Source organism: Sorghum bicolor, chromosome 9 (assembly GCF_000003195.3).
Source record: "Sorghum bicolor cultivar BTx623 chromosome 9, Sorghum_bicolor_NCBIv3, whole genome shotgun sequence".
NCBI classification, from domain to species: Eukaryota; Viridiplantae; Streptophyta; class Magnoliopsida; order Poales; family Poaceae; genus Sorghum; species Sorghum bicolor.
In genome coordinates this window covers 40,496,384-40,515,616 of record NC_012878.2, presented here as the reverse complement: position 1 = coordinate 40,515,616, position 19,233 = coordinate 40,496,384, and the positions used below count along the sequence as shown (strand labels likewise).

The window sequence follows — 19,233 nt, the reverse complement described above, 5'->3', positions numbered from 1 at the left end:
AACCAAGTCATATTCACAACTAAGTTGCTATAGTACTCTGTGACATAAAACAATGACGAAAACTAAACTAGCTGTCATAGTTGTATCACCCTTGGAATGAACCGTCACAGACGGTGTAATTCTATGATGATTTCTGAGAATGTCACCACTAAACGTCATGTAAAGCACTATTTCTTGCAGTGTTGCTTCTGCTCATCTCTGAGATTGGCCTCCGTCACTGGGATGACATTCTCCAAATCGAAATTGGTGTTCGACATGTTGTTCTTGATCTTGAATCTGTCCTACCGGGCGTGCCAAAAGATGTGTTGGTGCAAAAGCTGATCTGCAAACACAAAGGGATAATACCCGATTCAAACGTTAAGGCGTGCCAGCCGATTTGACCTTACAATCGACGAAGGTGGTAACTCGAACACTTTGGTTCTGACAACAGCGATGCGCCCGGATGTCACGGCCAAGAGGTGCTCACGAGGAACTTGAGAACATGTCGAGTTTGACTCGACGAATTCCTAAGAACTCGTAGTAAAAAGGAAAATATGACGAAGTCGTCGAAAAGTAGATGCTGGAATATGAGTAAAAACTTGTGTTTGATTGATTGATAGATGTCTCATTACATGGCCCTAGGGTATACATTTATACCCTATCTAAAGAGCTACAACCAGACACGACTAGGACTCAAATTCCAAATTAAACGGAACCCGCATACAAAACAAATTCTAACAACTAAGGAAAACATTAAACTATTCCCCGTAACCGATCGGGACACTACCACGAATCAATCGGCAACCTCCATGCTTTTCTCCAGAGTCATCGGCAGACTACCTATTACAGCCATCGGCAAACACTGGCACTGGTCATTGGCACGAATATGTCATCACTTCTGGACTTAGTCATATTCCGTTGTCCCCCCATCGGCAACCACCTTCATCGGCAACTTCCCTGTAGACTAGTCACCATTGCCCCATCTGCCGATCTACATTTCACTAATTCCAAGTACGTGTCAAACAGATACGTGTCCAAAAACGGTGTCAACAATATTATATATTTATATATAAATTGGCAAAACGCCTAGAAAAACGCCTAGTGTCACCTAGGCTCGCCTAGGCTCAACTAGTCCCTAGGCTAGGGGTCATCGCCTAGATTCTGCCTAGCGCCTAGCAAAACTTTGCTCTAGCAGGAGCAAACATACTGCAGAAAGCTCTTATAACAAATAACATATTCAGATATTGTGTTGTTTTCTTGTTCAGTGCTCCAAAAATGTTTGTCAACCTATGTTGCTAGTTCTTTTTGCCTTCCTCTAGCTGCACGGTCGACCTTCAACATTCACCTAGTGTCTACTTTCATCTGCAAATGGCATTGGCTATTTTCAGAGAATGGGCAGCTATAAGTTAATATTAACAAGACCAACCATATACTGAAGTACTCTCAGGTTTCTCCTGAACAAGACCAACCATATCCCCTTGAGTGAAACTAATTTAACTGAGAGCAATAAATTAATCGAATGATAATATCACAAAGGAAAAGACCCTCCTTGCACAGAGATCATTGTCCAAGCAAATTAGTTTGCCGGCAACAAAAAGAACCATCCCAAACCTGAATTTGTCTCCAAACCTCATCACTCACCACTGTAGGAAGAGGATGGGAGCAGCATAGCAGCAGCAACAACCATTACGGCTGGACCCTAGATAAGAACCAAATCAGTATGGCGAAAAGAGGGGAGGGGGAGAGACAACCCTTGTTCTATTCGAAATGAATGGTTTTCATGCAGTTAGTGCAGCCACAAACTAATGCTCTCCAAAAACAATATTGTAGGAGTATTTTTTGATAGACAACTTACATCCTGTTCTTTAGAGCAGAGTGAACAGATCACCTGTAGAATAGTTTTACTAAGTCCACAGCCTTGATTCATGCAATTTCAGTGACAAAAAGGAATAGTTACTGAAATCATTATCTAAAAAACAGGCATGCTTTGTCCATGTTGAAAGGTCCTAATATGGCTAGAGGGGGGTGAATAGCCTATTTAAAAATTTTACAAAACTCACTAGAGCAAGTGGTTAGTAAATAACAAAGCGTAGCTTTTTGCTCTAGCTCTAAAGGGGTGTTTGCAAGCCACCTATCCAACAATTCTAGTTGATATGATCACTAGGCACACAAGAGCTATGTCACTACTTACACTAGAGAGCTATCTAAAGTTTCTATACAAGTAAGTAAGCTACTCTAGTTTGCAGGAATGTAAGAGAGATGGTTTGATCTTTATACCGCCGCGTAGAGGGGATGAACCAATCAATAATATGAAGTCCAATCACCGGAAGAAATCCAATCAACAAACACAATGGAGACAAACAATTTTTCTCCCGAGGTTCACGTGCTTGCCGGCACGCTACGTCCCCGTTGTGTCGACCAACACTTGGTGGTTCGGTGGCTAAGAGGTGTAGCACGAACCTCGTCCTCACTAGGACACCGCAAGAACCAACCCACAAGTGAGGTAACTCAATGACACGAGCAATCCACTAGAGTTACCTTTCAGCTCTATGCCGGGGAAGGTACAAGACCCCTCACAATCACCAGGAGATGGCCATGAACAATCACCGACTCATGCCAAAGCTCCTCCGCAGCTCCAAGCCGTCTAGGTGGCGACAACCACCAAGAGTAACAAGCAAACCCGCTGCTCAACGATCACTAGTGCCACTAGATGCTCAAACTCTAAGCAAATGTAACTAGGATCTCTCCCAATCTCACTTTGGATGAACAAATCTTGAACAAGGTGAGTGGGATGTGTGGGAGTATGCTCACAAGATGTATCAACAAGTTAGAGAGTTAAGAGGGTGAGCATGAACCGGCCAAGGCAAATGAATAGAGGTCCCAAGTAACAACTAGTCATTGGCCACTTACCCCACTGTCTCCGTCCACACCGGACGCGTCCTAGTTCACACCGGACGCGTCCGGTATTGACCAGACCAACGTCCGGTGCTCTTGACCGTTAGAAAACTAGCTGTTGCCCTCAACGCTGACAAGGCACCGGACTCTCACTTTTAAACACAACGGTCGTGTCTAGTGTCACATCGGATGCGTCCGGTATGCACTGAACCTAAACTCAGGGAGCGTTGCAAAATGTCACAACACCGGACGCTGCATCGGACTCACACACCGGACGTGTCCGGTGTCACACCGGACGCGTCTGGTGTCCACCGAACCTAAACTCAGGGAGCTCTGCAAGATGAGTTTGCACCGGACGCTAACTCGGACGCGTCCGGTGTCACATCGGACGCGTCCGGTGTGCACCGGATGCAAACTTAGAGAGCTACTCGAGACAGCGTCTTCTCCAAATGATTTACACCGGACTCAACATAGAGAGTGTGGTAAAAATTGAGCTCACACCGGACGCTCAACTCGGACACGTCCGACCTCATACCGGACGCGTCCGTTGTGCACAGAAAACTGTTTTTCAACTGAACGCTCTACACTTTCTTCCCTTGCTTCCATGTGCCAACACCAATGTGCACGAGTGTTAGCATATTTCAAAAAAACATTTTTCAAGGGTTAATTAGTTAGTTCACTAGGTCCTAATGCATATGCAAGGAATCCAATCACCTAGTGGCAGTTAGACAACCGTTTTCACAACGAGATTACCCCTCTTAATAGTACGGCTATCTATCCTAAATGTGATCACACCCTCTATGGTGTCTTGATCACCAAAACCAAAACCCTAAGCAATACCTTTGCCTTGATCTCCATAGGGTTTTGTTTTTCTCTTTCTTCTTTTCGAGTTGAGCACTTGATCATCTTGTGGTCATCACCATCATCACCATGATCATCACTTGCTCCATCACTTGGCATGTACCAACCTCATTAAGTCTACACACACTTAGCATAGAGGTTAGTACTGAGGTTTCATTAATTATCCAAAACCAAACTAGGGCTTTCAATCTCCCCCTTTTTGGTAATTGATGACAACCCTTTTTACAAAGATTTTTCAATAAAAATTTTTTTGGATTCATGTTGCTTGCCCAAGCATTTTACCATGTGCAAAGGTTATGGACAAGTTTCATAAACCCAAATTGGTAGCAATTGCTCCCCCTACATATGTGCTAAGAGTTTGGATTGAAAGCTTGCACATATGCTTGAGTAGGAAATATAGGAGTAAATGTCTACCAAATGATGCTAAGGTGTAAAGAATGGACCTTTGGAGCGTGATACCAATCGGAGTTACCAATGTACACCATCCTTAGCACCATTAGTAACTAGACATTCATAAAACTAGAACACCCTATGAGATCAACATTATAAACAAGGTTCTAGTACCACTTGTGAAGTAATAGTCTAGTTACACTACCTATGCATGCTAGTTCTTTATTTCATCAATCAAACCTATAACTAACATACACCACACAAGCAAGGCATCGGAGAGAAAACTTATAAAGCTAATGCAAATGCAAGCAAACATATGTGATGCACATACAAATGCAACATACAAGTTTATGAGCTTGCTCCCCCTACTTGTGTGATTCGAAATTTTAATTGACCCCCTTATTTTATCATGTTACTTCCTTATCATGTTACTTCCCTATCTTTGTTATTTCTTTGTGATTTCTCTCCTTTTAGCAAATATTTGGGAAAAACTCTCCACCTTTATCATCAATGACCACAAAAGGTGAGCTCAAATTTTAGATAGATTAGTGTGAAACCATGTGAAGTGAGATCATTTTCCCAAATTAGTCCAATCTAGATTACTTGCCTAAAATATTTAACTCGATTTGATCCAAGGACAAGCTTCTTCACACCTCCAAATAAGGGTTATCTTGTACCATGTTGAGTTAAACACTTATAGCTCATATTCTAGATTAAACACTAGGATTGCAAGCCCAAAAACATGTCATATGCTACCACTAGATCAAGTCAAGCATAAAAGCAATAGTGGTACCATAAAAGCACCAAATTCATTTGATTTTCATGAATGATCCTAAGACATGTAAGGAATGACTAGATGCACTAAACAAGTCCTTAGCAAAGATGGATGACATGTCAAACAATTTCACCTTGCTTTGCTCGAAGGAGAGGCATGTCATAAAGTGGGGGTGCATCAACACATATTTGAGAAGTCAAGTATGTTCAATTCATTCCTTAGCTTACAAAACCTCTTCTCATCAAGTGGCTTGGTGAATATATTGGCAAGTTGATCATCGATGCCTATACTCTCAATGCAAATGTCTCCTTTTTGTTGATGATCTCTTATGAAATGATGGCAGACATCTATGTGCTTTGTTCTTCAGTGCTGAACCGGATTGTTGGTGAGCTTCACAGCACTTTCATTGTCACATAGCAGTGGCACTTGCTTGAAATTGATTCCAAAGTCCTTCAAAGTTGTCTTCATCCATAGGATTTGTGCACAACAACTACCGGTCGCAATGTACTCTGCTTTGGCGGTTGATAGTGTAACACTATTTTGCTTCTTGGATGACCATGAGACAAGTGATCTTCCCAAAAATTGACATGTGCCCGATGTGCTTCTTCTCTCAACTTTGCATCCCACATAGTCTGAATCGGAATATCCAATAAGTTCAAACTTTGCACCTTTGGGATACCACAAACCAACATTTTGTGTATGCTTCAAGTACCTCAATATTCTCTTTGTTGCTTTCAAATGACTTTCTCTTGGTGAGGCTTGGAATTTTGCACACATGCATACACTAAACATGACATCCGGTCTTGATGCGGTCACATAGACTAGGCTTCCAATCATAGACCAATATAACTTTTGATCCACCATATTTCCACTTGTATCACTATCTAGGCTTCCATTTGTTCCCATTGGAGTGCTAATTGCCTTTGCATCATCCATTCCAAACTTCTTGAGCATGTCTTTTATGTACTTGCCTTGACTCACAAATGTGCCATTCTTTAATTGCTTGATTTGAAGACCAAGGAAGTAACTAAGTTCTCCAATCATTGACATCTCAAACTCTTTAGCCATCATATTCCCAAACTCCTCACAAAATTCTTGGTTGGTTGATCCAAATATGATATCATCAACATATATTTGCAACACAAACAAGTCTTTGCCAATCTTCTTGGTGAAGAGAGTGGTGTCAACCTTGCCCATCTTGAAACCTTTAGAGAGTAAGAAATCTCTCAATCTCTCATACCATGCTCTAGGTGCTTGCTTCAAACCATACAATGCCTTTCTTAGCTTGTAAACATGGTTGGGTTTCTTGTCATCTTCAAAACCGGGAGGTTGCTCAACATAGACTTCTTCATTGATATAGCCATTGAGAAATGCACTCTTCACGTCCATTTGGTATAGCTTGATGTTATGAGCACAAGCATAGGCTAACAAGATCCTAATTGCTTCCAATCTTGCAACCGGGGCATATGTTTCACCAAAGTCAAGACCTTCAACTTGAGTATAGCCTTGTGCTACAAATCTTGCTTTGTTTCTTACAACTATCCCATCTTGATCTTGTTTGTTGCGAAAGACCCATCTAGTACCAATGACATTGTGATCAATAGGCCTCTCAACTAATTCCCATACTTGATTTCTCTTTAAATTGTTAAGCTCTTCATGCATAGCATTAACCCAATCAACATCTCACAATGCTTCATCAATCTTCTTTGGCTCAATGTGAGACACAAAGGAGAAATGCTCACAAAATGATGCTAATCTTGATCTAGTTTGCACTCCTCTTTGAATGTCACCTATGATATGATCCAATGGATGATCTCTTGCAATATTTGTTGGTTGGAGTATTTGCACTTGATTGATTGCACTTGGTTGATCATGAGATGATGTACTAGCTTGTTCATCTTGCACTAGTGTACCACTTGTACTAGCTTGATTTTGATCATGAGAACCACTAGCTTGCACATTAGAGGTAGGAAGCACTTGATCTTTGTCATCTTCAACATCAATCACCTCTCTAGGCCTTAAATCACCAATATCCATATTTTTCATTGCATCGGCCAATTGAGTGCCTCTCACATCATCTAGATTCTCTTCTTCCTCTTGAGAGCCATTGGTTTCATCAAACTCAACATCATGTACCTCTTCAAGAGTACCACTAGCCAAATTCCAAACTCTATAAGCTTTGCTAGTAGTGGAGTAACCAAGCAAGAAACATTCATCACATTTCTTTTCAAATTTGCTCAATCTAGTGCCTTTCTTCAATATGTAGCATTTGCAACTAAAAACCCAAAAGTATGCAATGTTGGGCTTTCTTCCATTCAAGAGCTCATATGGAGTCTTCTCCATCATTGGGTGACAATAGAGTCGGTTGCTATAGTAGCAAGCCGTGTTGATTGCTTCGGCCCAAAAAGAATGACTCACATTGTATTCACTCAACATTGATCTTGCCATGTCAATTAAGGTTCTATTCTTCCTCTCAACAAGACCATTTGATTGTGGAGTGTACTTGGCCGAGAATTGATGCCTAATGCCAAATTCATCACAAAGTTCATCAACTCTTGTATTCTTGAATTCACTTCCATTGTCACTTCTTACTTTCTTGATGGTTGTTTCAAACTCATTGTGTATTCTCTTGGCAAATGATTTGAAGGTTGCAAAAGCATCACTCTTGTCACTAAGAAAGAATACCCATGTGTATCTTGTGAAATCATCCACTATCACAAATCCATATTTGTTTCCACCGATGCTTGTGTATGTGGTTGGTCCAAATAAGTCCATGTGCAACAACTCAAATGCCTTGCATGTACTCATGATACTCTTCTTTGGATGAGTGTTGCCAACTTGTTTTTCGGCTTGACATGCACTACAGAGCTTGTCTTTCTGAAATGTAACATCTTTTAATCCTCTAACAAGATCATGCTTGACTAAATTGTTTAATTGTTTCATTCCAACATGACCAAGCCTTCTAGGCCATAACCAACCCATGCTAGATTTAGTGAGCAAGCATGTTGACAATTGAGCTTCACTAGCATTGAAATCAACCAAGTATAGATTCTCATATCTAAAGCCTTTGAATATCAAGTAAGAGCCATCTACACTTATGATCTCTACATCATCAATTCCAAATATGCATTTGAAACCAAGATCACAAAGTTGAGCTACGGATAGCAAATTGAAGTTCAAGCTCTCTACTAGTAGCACATTGGAAATGCTCAAGTCATTGGATATAGCAATTTTACCAAGCCCTTTGACCTTGCCTTTGCCATTGTCACCAAATGTGATACTATCAACACCATTGTCATCATTTGGATTGATTGAATTGAACATTCTTGCATCACCGGTCATGTGTTGTGTGCACCCACTATCAAGCACCCAATGCCTTCCTCCGGCTTTATAATTTACCTACAAAACAAATCAATGTTTCTTAGGTACCCATAATTGTTTGGGTCCTTGGACGTTAGTGACTAAGCTCTTTGGTACCCAAATGGTCTTCTTCTTTGGACCCACAATTGGTGTACCAACAAACTTAGCATGCACACCCTTCTTACCCTTGGTAAGCACATAACAAGAATCAAATGGAATGCAAGATACATTAGCAATTCTTATTCTTGTTCATTTTATTACAATTAAGCTCTAGGTGCCCAACTTGCTTGCATTTATTGCAATACCGACCATTGCTCTTCACAAAGCTAGGCTTGTGAGTTGCAAAGGCCGCCTTGCCTTTCTTGGGGGTATAGCCTAATCCCTCTTTGTTAAGAGAAAACCTTTGTCTACCCAAGCACTTTAGCATGCGGGCCTCACCACCATAGGCTTTGCCTAGGGCGTGAGTGAGCTCATCCACCTCTCTCTTGAGAGTCTCATTCTCATCCTTTAGTGAGGTATCATAAGTGACACTAACACTAGAAGTAGAGGTAGAGTTGGTGGTGGTGGATGAAAACCTACAAGAAGAGTTAGTGGCAACAACAATGAGTGGGTTTGGTGATTCCTTAATTAAGTCACATGTTGTTCCCACATCACATGATACAACAACCTTTTCCTTGTTCTCTTCTAACAACAAGGAGTGAGCTTTCTCAAGCTTAGTGTGAGCCTTGCCAAGCTTCTTATGGGCTTCCACTAGCCTCTCATGATTAGCATTGAGCTCATGAAAGGATTGCTCAAGAGCTTTTAACTTCTTGGCCAATTCTTTGCACTTCTTGTTCTTAGAGTGAATAAGTGAATCGGTTTGCTCTAACATGTCCATGAGTTGTTCATTAGTGAATTCATTTTCATCATCACTATCACTATCATGTTCATTTTCATTTTCATTTTCACTCTCATCATATTGTACCTTGTGGCCCTTGGCCATGAAGCATGAGGGAGTGTCGAAGAGTGATGGCTTGTTGATAGCAATGCTTGCAAGCGCCTTCTTCTTGGATGCCTTGTCATCATCACTAGAATCATCATCCGAAGAAGCATCACTATCCCATGTCACAACATAGGATCCACCCTTCTTCTTCTTCTTGAAGACCATCTTCTTGTCCTTCTTTTCTTTCTTCTCCTTCTTTTTCTTCTTCTCATGCTCATCATGATCACTATTGTATGGACAATCCGCCACAATATGATCGGGGCTCTTGCACTTGTAGCATAGCCTCATATATTCCTTGTTCTTAGAGTTGTCCCTTCTCTTTCTTGTATGGTAGCCCTTCTTCTTCATCATATTGCCAAACTTGCGGACAAAGAGTGCTAGTGCTTCATCATAACTATCATCATTGGAGCACTCCTCATCACTTGATTCTTCCTTCTTGGCCTTGCCCTTGTTCTTGCTCTTGGATGAAGAGCTAGCTTTGAATGCTACACTCTTCTTCTTCTTATCATCATCATCCTTCTTTATGACCTCATCATCATCGTTGTCATTGTATTGATCTTCAGTCATGATATCTCCAAGTACCTCATTGGGAGATACACCCGTCAATCCACCTCTAAAGATGATTGTTCTCAATGTCTTGAACCTCTTGGGCAAGCACATCAAGAACTTGTGAATGAAGTCCTCATCCTTCACTTTCTCACCAAGGCCCTTGAGATCATTGATGATGACTTGGAGCCTATAGAACATCTCTGGTATGGACTCATCATCCTTCATCTTAAAGTTGGATAGCTTGTCCTTAAGCATGTACAACTTGGCACTTTTTACCATTGTAGTGCCCTCATATGTTTCTTCTAGCCTTGTCCATACTTCACTAGACTTCTCAAGATCTTTGACTTGCTCAAATACCTTTGAATCAATGCCATTATAGATTGTGTTGAGAGCCATTATATTGCATTGCTTGTTTGCTCTCTCATTGTCGGTGGGGTTAGCGGGGTCAAGGATCACAAAGTCATTCTCCGTGACTTCCCACACTCTATCATTGATTGATCCAAGGTACATTTTCATTTTTCTCTTCCAATAGTCAAAAGAAATTGTGCCATCAAAGAACGATGGTTTGCCTCCAACATGGTTGAACACTATTTGAGCCATAATTTGAGCACCGAGGTTGTTAAGCCTTCACAAAACGGTGACCACAGCTCTGATACCACTTGAAAGGTTCTAATATGGCTAAAGGGGGTGAATAGCCTATTTAAAAATTCTACAACACTCACTAGAGCAAGTGGTTAGTAAATAACAAAGCATAGTTTTTGCTCTAGCTCTGCAAGATGAGTTTGCACCGGACGCTAACTCGGACGTGTCCGGTGTCACATCGGACGCGTCCAGTGTGCACCAGACGCAAACTCAGAGAGCTACTCGAGACAACGTCTTCTCCGGACGATTTACACCGGACTCAACACAGAGAGTCCGGTAAAAATTGAGCTCACACCGGACGCTCAACTCGGACACGTCCGACCTCATACTGGACGTGTCCAGTGTGCACAAAAAACTATTTTTCAACTGAACGCTCTACACTTTCTTCCCTTGCTTCCATGTGCCAACACCAAAGTGTCTCAACACTTGTGCACGAGTGTTAGCATATTTCAAGAAACATTTTTCAAGGGTTAATTAATTAGTTCACTAGGTCCTAATGCATATGCAAGGAATCCAATCACATAGTGGCACTTAGACAACCGTTTTCACAACGAGATTACCCCTCTTAATAGTACGGCTATCTATCCTAAATGTTATCACACCCTCTATGGTATCTTGATCACCAAAACCAAAACCCTAAGCAATACCTTTGCCTTGATCTCCATAGGGTTTTGTTTTTCTCTTTCTTCTTTTCAAGTTGAGCACTTGATCATCTTGTGGTCATCACCATCATCACCATGATCATCACTTGCTCCATCACTTGGCATGTACCAACCTCATTAAGTCTACACACACTTAGCATAGAGGTTAGTACTAGGGTTTCATCAATTATCCAAAACCAAACTTGGGCTTTCACATGTCCACTCAAATATTTCTTTAACCAATAGAACATATAATATGATTCCATGAATCTATGTATTGAAACAAAGATGAATCAATATAAGTAAAGCAAAGGTGCATCAATCTAGCAACATTACTCAAGCCTTGAAGTGCATACAATTTAGCAAATATAGCATTGTCGGCATGATCTACCAACCAAATCTTAAATGCTTATAGCCAGAGCTATTTAGGGGAAGCAATACATGTGCTTGTATTTTAACAAGCGGTGGAAAGCTACTCTTAGTAAGCTAAACATTACACAAACACTTTGAACCTGTCAACCAACCCTGAACTTCACCATCTCCCATCTCAGGTTTAATTGTTCAAATCTGAAAAGATTAAAATGGAATATGCTAAAACATAATACAACATATGACTGATTGTTGGCATACTGACAGTACCTATTTTTACTGAATTATTCCAACATGATAGACATAAACACATGACTAAGTCTGATGCCTTGATTCCATCACACGACTGAACATGAATCAGTACATGTAGGAAAACAAATCCAAAAACAAGAATAGTGCAGATCTAATCCCCACCTAAAAACATCACATAACCTGGGGATTTGTCCTCTTAGAATGAAGCATTGATTTTGGATCTGCCAATAACATAAAAAAATTTGAACTCGAATAAATTAATGGATGGAAATATCAAGTGTGGTTTCTCTCTGTCATACCTGCTTTGTGGATCGATGTAGCCTTGCTCGAGAAAGAAGCTTCAACATCGCAAATCCAATGCCCAGGCCACAGTTCATGCATATCAGGAGGTCACACCATCCTTCGTGGATCCACTACCGTCATGCCAAAGGCACCGCTGCCACCAAGGTCACAATTGATGCACGTAGAGTGGGACCGTGGCACTTGTAACAAATATTGTGCCTAGATACCACAGATCTGCCGTTGGGGACACTGCCGCTGCTGATGAAGGGGGCGCCACCGTTGTTGTTGCATATGTCAAGATGAAGAACAGGTGTAGCTATTGATTAACTTAGGGAGGCGGTGGAATGGTCTTCTCGGCGATCCATCTGCCGCGGATCGGAGATAGGCGAGGACGATGGCCTATGTGAGGGGGGGCAGTGTGGGAGAGGAGGCGGTTGCGTGGGCATGGGCATGTGCGTGAAGGAGTTGTAATTGCACTGAGATTGTGGAGGGGATGGATCCCACCTATCGGCGCATGGCTTCTTGACTCTCGGGATCACAGGGGAGGCAAACAGACAGACGAAACATTTGTGGCACCAAAAGTTGTCCACGTAGCACCGCTGTCCTTCTGAGCGGTCGCCTTGTCCTATACCTTTTGTTCATCTGTTCCAGTCGGACCGCCGCCATCATCTCTCCCCTATACCATCACACATGAGAAAACAGTGGAGCATTATATGATTCAGGAAAAAACACTTGGCAAGGAACTTGCTTGCTTCGACGTCACTTGGCGCGTGTGGCTTCCAGTGGTTGTAATACAGAAAGCTTGCATGTGCCAAACGCGTTCTGCCGCGTAGCATGTGTTCCACAACGGCGACCACCATGCGCGTGTGCCGCCGACGAACCTCCCTAGAGCCCCATGTGCATCGAGCTGGACCATCAGATGGAGACATCAAGCCATCGGATTGCGCGCAGCACCAACGAGGATCAGAGAGAGATAATAGTTGTCATCACAAGGTTGCGCACGAGGCCTGTGAGGCGTACGGTTGCATAATTGGCAGTGCGGGGTGATCGCATGATGTAATATCAGGTGATTATTGATCCTAAGAGGGCGCTGATGGCGGGATTGACTGGATCAATCAAACAAATATTAGTTTCCTCTTTTTACCTTGCATGCACGATTGGTTAACATGCATTCAAGGTAATCATGGTCGTGGAAGGGGAGCGGGATCATGAAGGGGATGTTGCTTGATTGGAGGAGATAGTTCACGGGATTAGTGGGTCGAGTGGTATTTTCTAAAGAGCGCTCAAGCCAGGTCCGCGCGAAGTGGCGTTTTGAGGGAAACTGGAGATCAACGAGATGCGAGGAGAGGTGAGGCGATATTTAGTCGCACCAAATGGTTGTCTCCTTTTTAAGTTTTTTAGTTGTGAGAAATAATGAGCAAATTTTGAACAAGTTGTAGGTAAGTACCAGTGCAATCCTCGGCAAAGGCTGTAACCTAATTTAAATTATAGATATTATTAAATCTAAAATTATGATGTGCCTTACAATAGGTGAAATCTTTCTATCAAATTATTATTTTTGTATATGGATTTAATAGAATATTATCATATTATTGCCAATACAAATTGATATCGTATATTTCGTGCTCATCAAAATAAATTATAAATTTCAAATTTTATGTAAAGAATAAAATATAAAGATATGTAATATTTCTATCATATCTTTTTTTTTCCTCTCGTTGCAATGCTGGGACATATTTGTTAGTAATGCCAAATTGTCCTTCATTCAGTGGGCTGGGCTCGGATTTTTTAGAGCCCAAGGCCCAGAACCGTCAAGTCGAACCCTACCTTGCGTCCTTGCCCTCTCGTCTTTCCCTACTACCGCCGCCACCATCCTGCGCTGCGCCTGCACACGCTCTCGGCTCTCCCGCTGCTCTCGAAGCCGTCTCCCCCGAAGCTGCCCAGGTACTAATCTGGATTCCCTTCTAAGTTCTAGTAACGAACGTAAGAATGTCGCTGTCTAGATCGACTTGCTCGGTTTTTTCTCCCCATTTTTTGGTAGCTTGTAGCGCATCTCTTCGTTATCATGTTGGTTTTGGTGTAGTGCTACACTGCTAGATGATTTCCTTCGCGTATTTATTTTTGCCCCGGACACAGATTTAATGTTGGTGACTGCTCCCTAGATGCTTCTAGTTTGCCAAACAAAGAAAATGAAGAACAGAAGAAAAATAAACACAGTTGGCCTGTGGAAATTAGCTGCCGTTCAACATTGCACATTTCTGCGGCTTTTGGCAAACTAGACGGGTCACTTTCTAAAATCAATAAATATTTCTGCTTGCTACCGTTTTGTTGCCATGGACGTTCCTTAGGATTTCATTTGATCACCTACAGATTTATTATTATTATTATTATTATTATTTAGGACGATAGTAGCTCAAAATCGTTCGCCCTGGCTTAGGATCAACTGCAATTGTAGGTTGCAGGCTGTAAAAACATGTGTTCCTTGCTCTTTGGATGTTGAATTCATCGACCAATAGTTCTTGAAGGCTAGCATTTTGTCAAGAGTGACAACTTCATGTGTATTTTGATAAGAGGACAATCTATGACTCCCTCCATTCCAAATTATAAAGCATTTTGGCTTTTCTAGATGCTTTTGCTAAGGTCTTATAATTTGGAATGGAGGGAGTAGTTGATAAGATGATGGGATCCCTTGATTAGGAGTAACAGTTTGCTAAACACTTTTGGTCCTATTTTGGTTCAGAGGTTAACTTTTGTTGAACTGTAGGGTCAGCTCAAGCTAGAGGAAATGTTTACAGCAAGGAGGAAGATCCAGAAGGACAATGGCATGGAGCCAACTGAGTTTGAAGACACAGTTGCCCAGGTTAGTCTCTTTGAATTGCTTACTCGTCTGTTTACTCTTTGATTGAAATTTTCTGGAGTCTAATTGTCTGTGGTGCAGGCGTTCTTTGACCTCGAAAATGGGAATCAGGAGCTTAAGAGTGACTTGAAGGAACTTTACATCAATGGAGCAATGTGTGTATCTTGTAACTTGCTTATCTGTTTGAACTTTGGGTGTATTTGGTGCAGTCTAATCTGAGAGAATTTGATTACTCATTCCATGCAGGCAGATGGATATGGCTGGCAACAGGAAGGCTGTTATCATCCATGTTCCGTACAGACTGCAAAAGTCTTACAAGAAGATTCATGTGAGGCTTGTTCGGGAGCTTGAGAAGAAGTTCAGTGGGAAGGTGAGAAAACCATCCATACTTTTGCAATTACATCGTACATAAAGCAGTACATCATACCCCCTCTGTTCCTCTATACCCGGCACACAGCTGTTTTGTAATTTAGCCACAATACGGAACGGCCTACTAGTACCGAGGCCTTTGGTCATTACTCTTCCGGACTACTCTCAACTTACGAAGCCATGCATGAATGAGCTAGCTGAGGCGTTGTGCTTGCATTAGCTTCGTGGCCAAAAGCTAACAGATTACTTTGTTGCCGGCGGCATGGTGCTAATTGCGAGGACTTAGTGCGCTTCACGTACTCCTGTGAGTTTTCTTGGTATCTGGAATCAGGGCTTGTACGCCAGGTATAGAGGAACGGAGGGAGTATGTACTATGCCCAATAGCTTCTATATTTGAAACATCTTCGCCTGAGAGTTGAATTACTCAGTACTACTATTTGAAACAAATCTGACAAGTGACAAGCTGATTGTTTGTGGTGAGTGTTGGTTGTTATTTGTTAAAGCTTTAACAACAAACTGTTTGCTGTAACATATATGAGTATTCCACTAAGGTGAGTACTCATTGAATCGAAATGTAAGTTGTAGACTTGGAAACATGACTTAAGAGCATAGATGAAAATGAAATTTTGTTGCCCTTCAGTTATTCCCACATAGAAAAAGATGGATCTTTTTTTAGATAACATTCATTAAGCAAGGGCATTAGGTGTGGAAGATAGAAAATTGTGTCTACAATATTTATGATTATGACTTAGAGAATACAGAATAGTCGAGAAGGTCTACCCAGGCCTATAACACAATTGGTGAGAGTAACTTTTAGTTAATTGTTTTTACACCTTGTGGAAGATGGCAAAATGGTAGTCGCTTCACATTATCCTGATAAAGGGATAATGTACAGCTCTTATTCAATTTAATGAATATTTAAGCATGTGAAGCAAATTTCTCTGATCGTATGCTGGTAACTCAGCAAAACTATTTATCTTAAAATACCACCAGCGTATATTTTGTTCTAAAACGTGACCATTGGAGGAGTGATTAGCTATGCCTATTTATTTGAAACCTGGATTACCTGTACTATGGGCCTTTGCAAAAACTGAACCTGAAAGATTTTAATTTTTTTTAGCACATTGCTAGTTTTCAAGAACTGTTTTTTCTTATGGGGTCTCAAATTTCTGTTAATCCTCAGACTTTTATTTGGTGCATGACATTATAATTGGAGAACAGTCACCTTTTACAGTTTTATTGTGATATTATCATTTTTCCTGTTAATGCTTGATCAGCTTTCATGAATTCATGTTCCCTCTTTGTGGTAATTTAATATAGGATGTTGTTCTGGTTGCTACTCGAAGAATAGTGAGGCCTCCGAAGACAGGCTCAGCTATTGTGCGCCCACGTAACCGCACTCTTACTGCTGTTCATGATGGCATTTTGGAGGACGTTGTGTATCCAGCTGAGATTGTTGGGAAGCGTATTAGGTACCACATGGATGGTGCCAAAGTTTTGAAGGTTTGTTGTTGCCATGATAGTATCTACTCCTTTTCTTGATATGAGCTATAGAATCTACAGTGGTGCAAATAAGTACATCGTCAAGCTCTTATTCTGTTTTCTAGTTAGGCAATTAATTTGTCTTATAAGTTGACATGCTCTTATATCTCGGTTTTCTAGTTGTTGATCAAACTTATAATAAATGTTCCATCCCTTGAATGAAAAGAAAGAAGCTAAAAGTATTCCCAAAAAACTCGACCCGCGGTGGCTAGACAGCCCCCGGGTATTCCGGCTTAAGAAGAAGATCTCCTCACACAGATAGAAAAACCCCGAACCCCTGCCCCACCCATACACAGCGGCACCGTAGCCCCTTGAGATGAGCTGGCCATAGACTTGTGCTTTGGATGTGGGGCAGACGAGGGAGGTTTTTCCCCCCTTGGTCACTGAAGCCAGTACTAAGCCTGCACTGACCACAAAGTCAGTCAGGCCGTTCCCAAGCTAAAAGTATTCCCATCAAAATAAATGTGTAGATGTTTTCTGAAAGCTTCTTTGCAATCACTAATTGGCTTGTTCTTTGGAATTTGCACTAAACTTCAACTGCTTGCCTATAATAAAATCATTTACCCTTGTTCCTTGTGATGCTTTTCAATGAATATGTGCATCTGCATATCCAGTGCAAGGATGTTACATTTTTCATATCTCAAAAGCACCCTGCATGGCGTTTGCTTATTGCTTTCTTGCTGAATTAACAACACTGGTGATACACACCCCTTGTGACAGGTCTTCCTGGATCCAAAGGAGCGAACAAACACTGAGAATAAGCTTGACACTTTCAGCTCGGTCTACCGGAGGCTCTGTGGGAAGGAGGTGGTGTTTGACTACCCTGTGGCCGAGAGCGCTTAAGGCCCCTTGGCCCGTTTACAGCCAACTGTTTTGTCATGGACCCAGTTTCATCTGTCTGAAATAGATATTACAGTATGTTTGATATGCTAAATAGTTTTGGCAATCGTGAAATGTGCCGTTCTGAAGCTGTCCCAATGCGTTGCGTTGCGGTTGGTTTGGAGCTATATTATGATCAGCTTTGTATGGCAAGGCATTTGTCTTATATTATACTTATATTCTTCAAGTTGTGCAAATGCTTTGCATTTGCATTTCAGGAGCATAGGAAGCCTAGCTCAATTTTATAGACTGCAAGGATGCCATTGCACGGGGGCGCTGATCATATATTTATGTCTTCTGCATGATTCAGGAAACCCTTTTCTTGACAAATGCATGAGAGTCAAAACCTTTAGCATAATTGTTTGAAGTGATGGCCTCTGCTCCACGTGGAGCCCAGCTCCTTGCTCAGCCTCGTGTTTGTTTCCATTAGACTATAAGCTAGCTAAATACTGAGGTGGAGGAGAGAGAAGAGGAGAGAGAGTAAAAGCGGGCTGTAAGCTTACAGCCGAGGGCACAAAAACCAAGAAAGTCTATGAGACAGATAAGTGGTCATGTATTAATAGTGATGAGCAAACCATTATATGAGTGGGCTGCAAGAAGGCTGTAAAGAAATCTTACAGCCAGCAACTGGCTATATTATAATACTTGCTCTGAAGAGTCGGGCTAATATTTTGATGTGGCGAAGCGCAGCCAGGTCAGCATGAGTCAAGTTCATGGTTTTGTTTTATTATTGTACGGATAAACGTGATCTGGTTTGCTAGGATTGTAATGAGAACAAAAAAGGCTGGTCAACCTTAGCCGCCTGATTTTGAGAGGTAGACAGGTAGCCAAAGGTGCTGTTTGGATGACTAGGGATTTCATATCTACCGTGAAAGGGGTTATGAGAGTTTTGGGACTTTGAGTGATAAGACTATGATGAAAATCTTACTATCCTCCCGTTTGATGGTGCACACATTTCATCTCTATCACAATTCTAAAATATTTAGCCTATTCAAACGGGTCTAAGACTCTAAGCTAGGTTTCAAGTGTAAGGATGGCTTAACTAAGTAAGGCTCCAAAGATTCTCAAATAGGGGTGTAATTGGATTACGTATGGATGGATATTGTTATTTTTTATATATTTTTTAGTTTCACAGTCAAACACGGATAGCTAACGGGTACAAATATATGAATATGGGTTTTGTCAGTTACAAATACAAATAAGGGCTTCTTCGACGCAGGTGATGTGCTGCCCCAACTTCCATATCAACACTGAGTATGTATATCACATCTGTTAGTGGTCTCACGGGGTAGAATAGGTGCTTGTAGAGGCGGTTGTGGTCTAATCTAACAAAAGGTTGAGGCTACCACTCAGAGCGCATTGGGGGTAGAAAACAAGTATTGGTCTATGTGTCAAAGAAAGGCTAAAGCATTAAATGAGTTTGGGACCTCATATGCTCCTCGGTGGACGTAGCATGACTTTTCCATGAACCACTTCATAGTGTTGGCCCCTGTTGGCCTTGCTCTAAGTGTGTTTTAATAGTACGAATACAGTACGAGTTAGATACCAAAAATGATAGTCATAAAATAATGTTTTTTGACAACAGCACAATATATATATAAGCAGCCGT

At 41.5% G+C, this 19,233-nt stretch overlaps 1 protein-coding gene across 1 annotated transcript; it reads left to right on the top strand.

The window, feature by feature from the left end:
* Positions 13,767-17,847, top strand: LOC8083730 (40S ribosomal protein S7). Its single transcript, XM_002440859.2, has 6 exons — positions 13,767-13,921; positions 14,742-14,837; positions 14,916-14,989; positions 15,081-15,204; positions 16,524-16,706; positions 17,466-17,847. The coding sequence occupies exons 2-6, from the start codon at positions 14,763-14,765 to the stop codon at positions 17,586-17,588; spliced, it is 579 nt and encodes a 192-aa protein (XP_002440904.1). The 5' UTR covers positions 13,767-13,921; positions 14,742-14,762; the 3' UTR covers positions 17,589-17,847.

Bases quoted from the DNA above. Each gene is read 5' to 3' on its own strand.
- LOC8083730 (XM_002440859.2), top strand. From the start codon at position 14,763: ATGTTTACAGCAAGGAGGAAGATCCAGAAGGACAATGGCATGGAGCCA. The intron at 14,838-14,915 runs GTTAGTCTCTTT...TCTGTGGTGCAG, and splicing joins TTGAAGACACAGTTGCCCAG to GCGTTCTTTGACCTCGAAAA. The intron at 14,990-15,080 runs GTGTGTATCTTG...CATTCCATGCAG, and splicing joins CTTTACATCAATGGAGCAAT to GCAGATGGATATGGCTGGCA.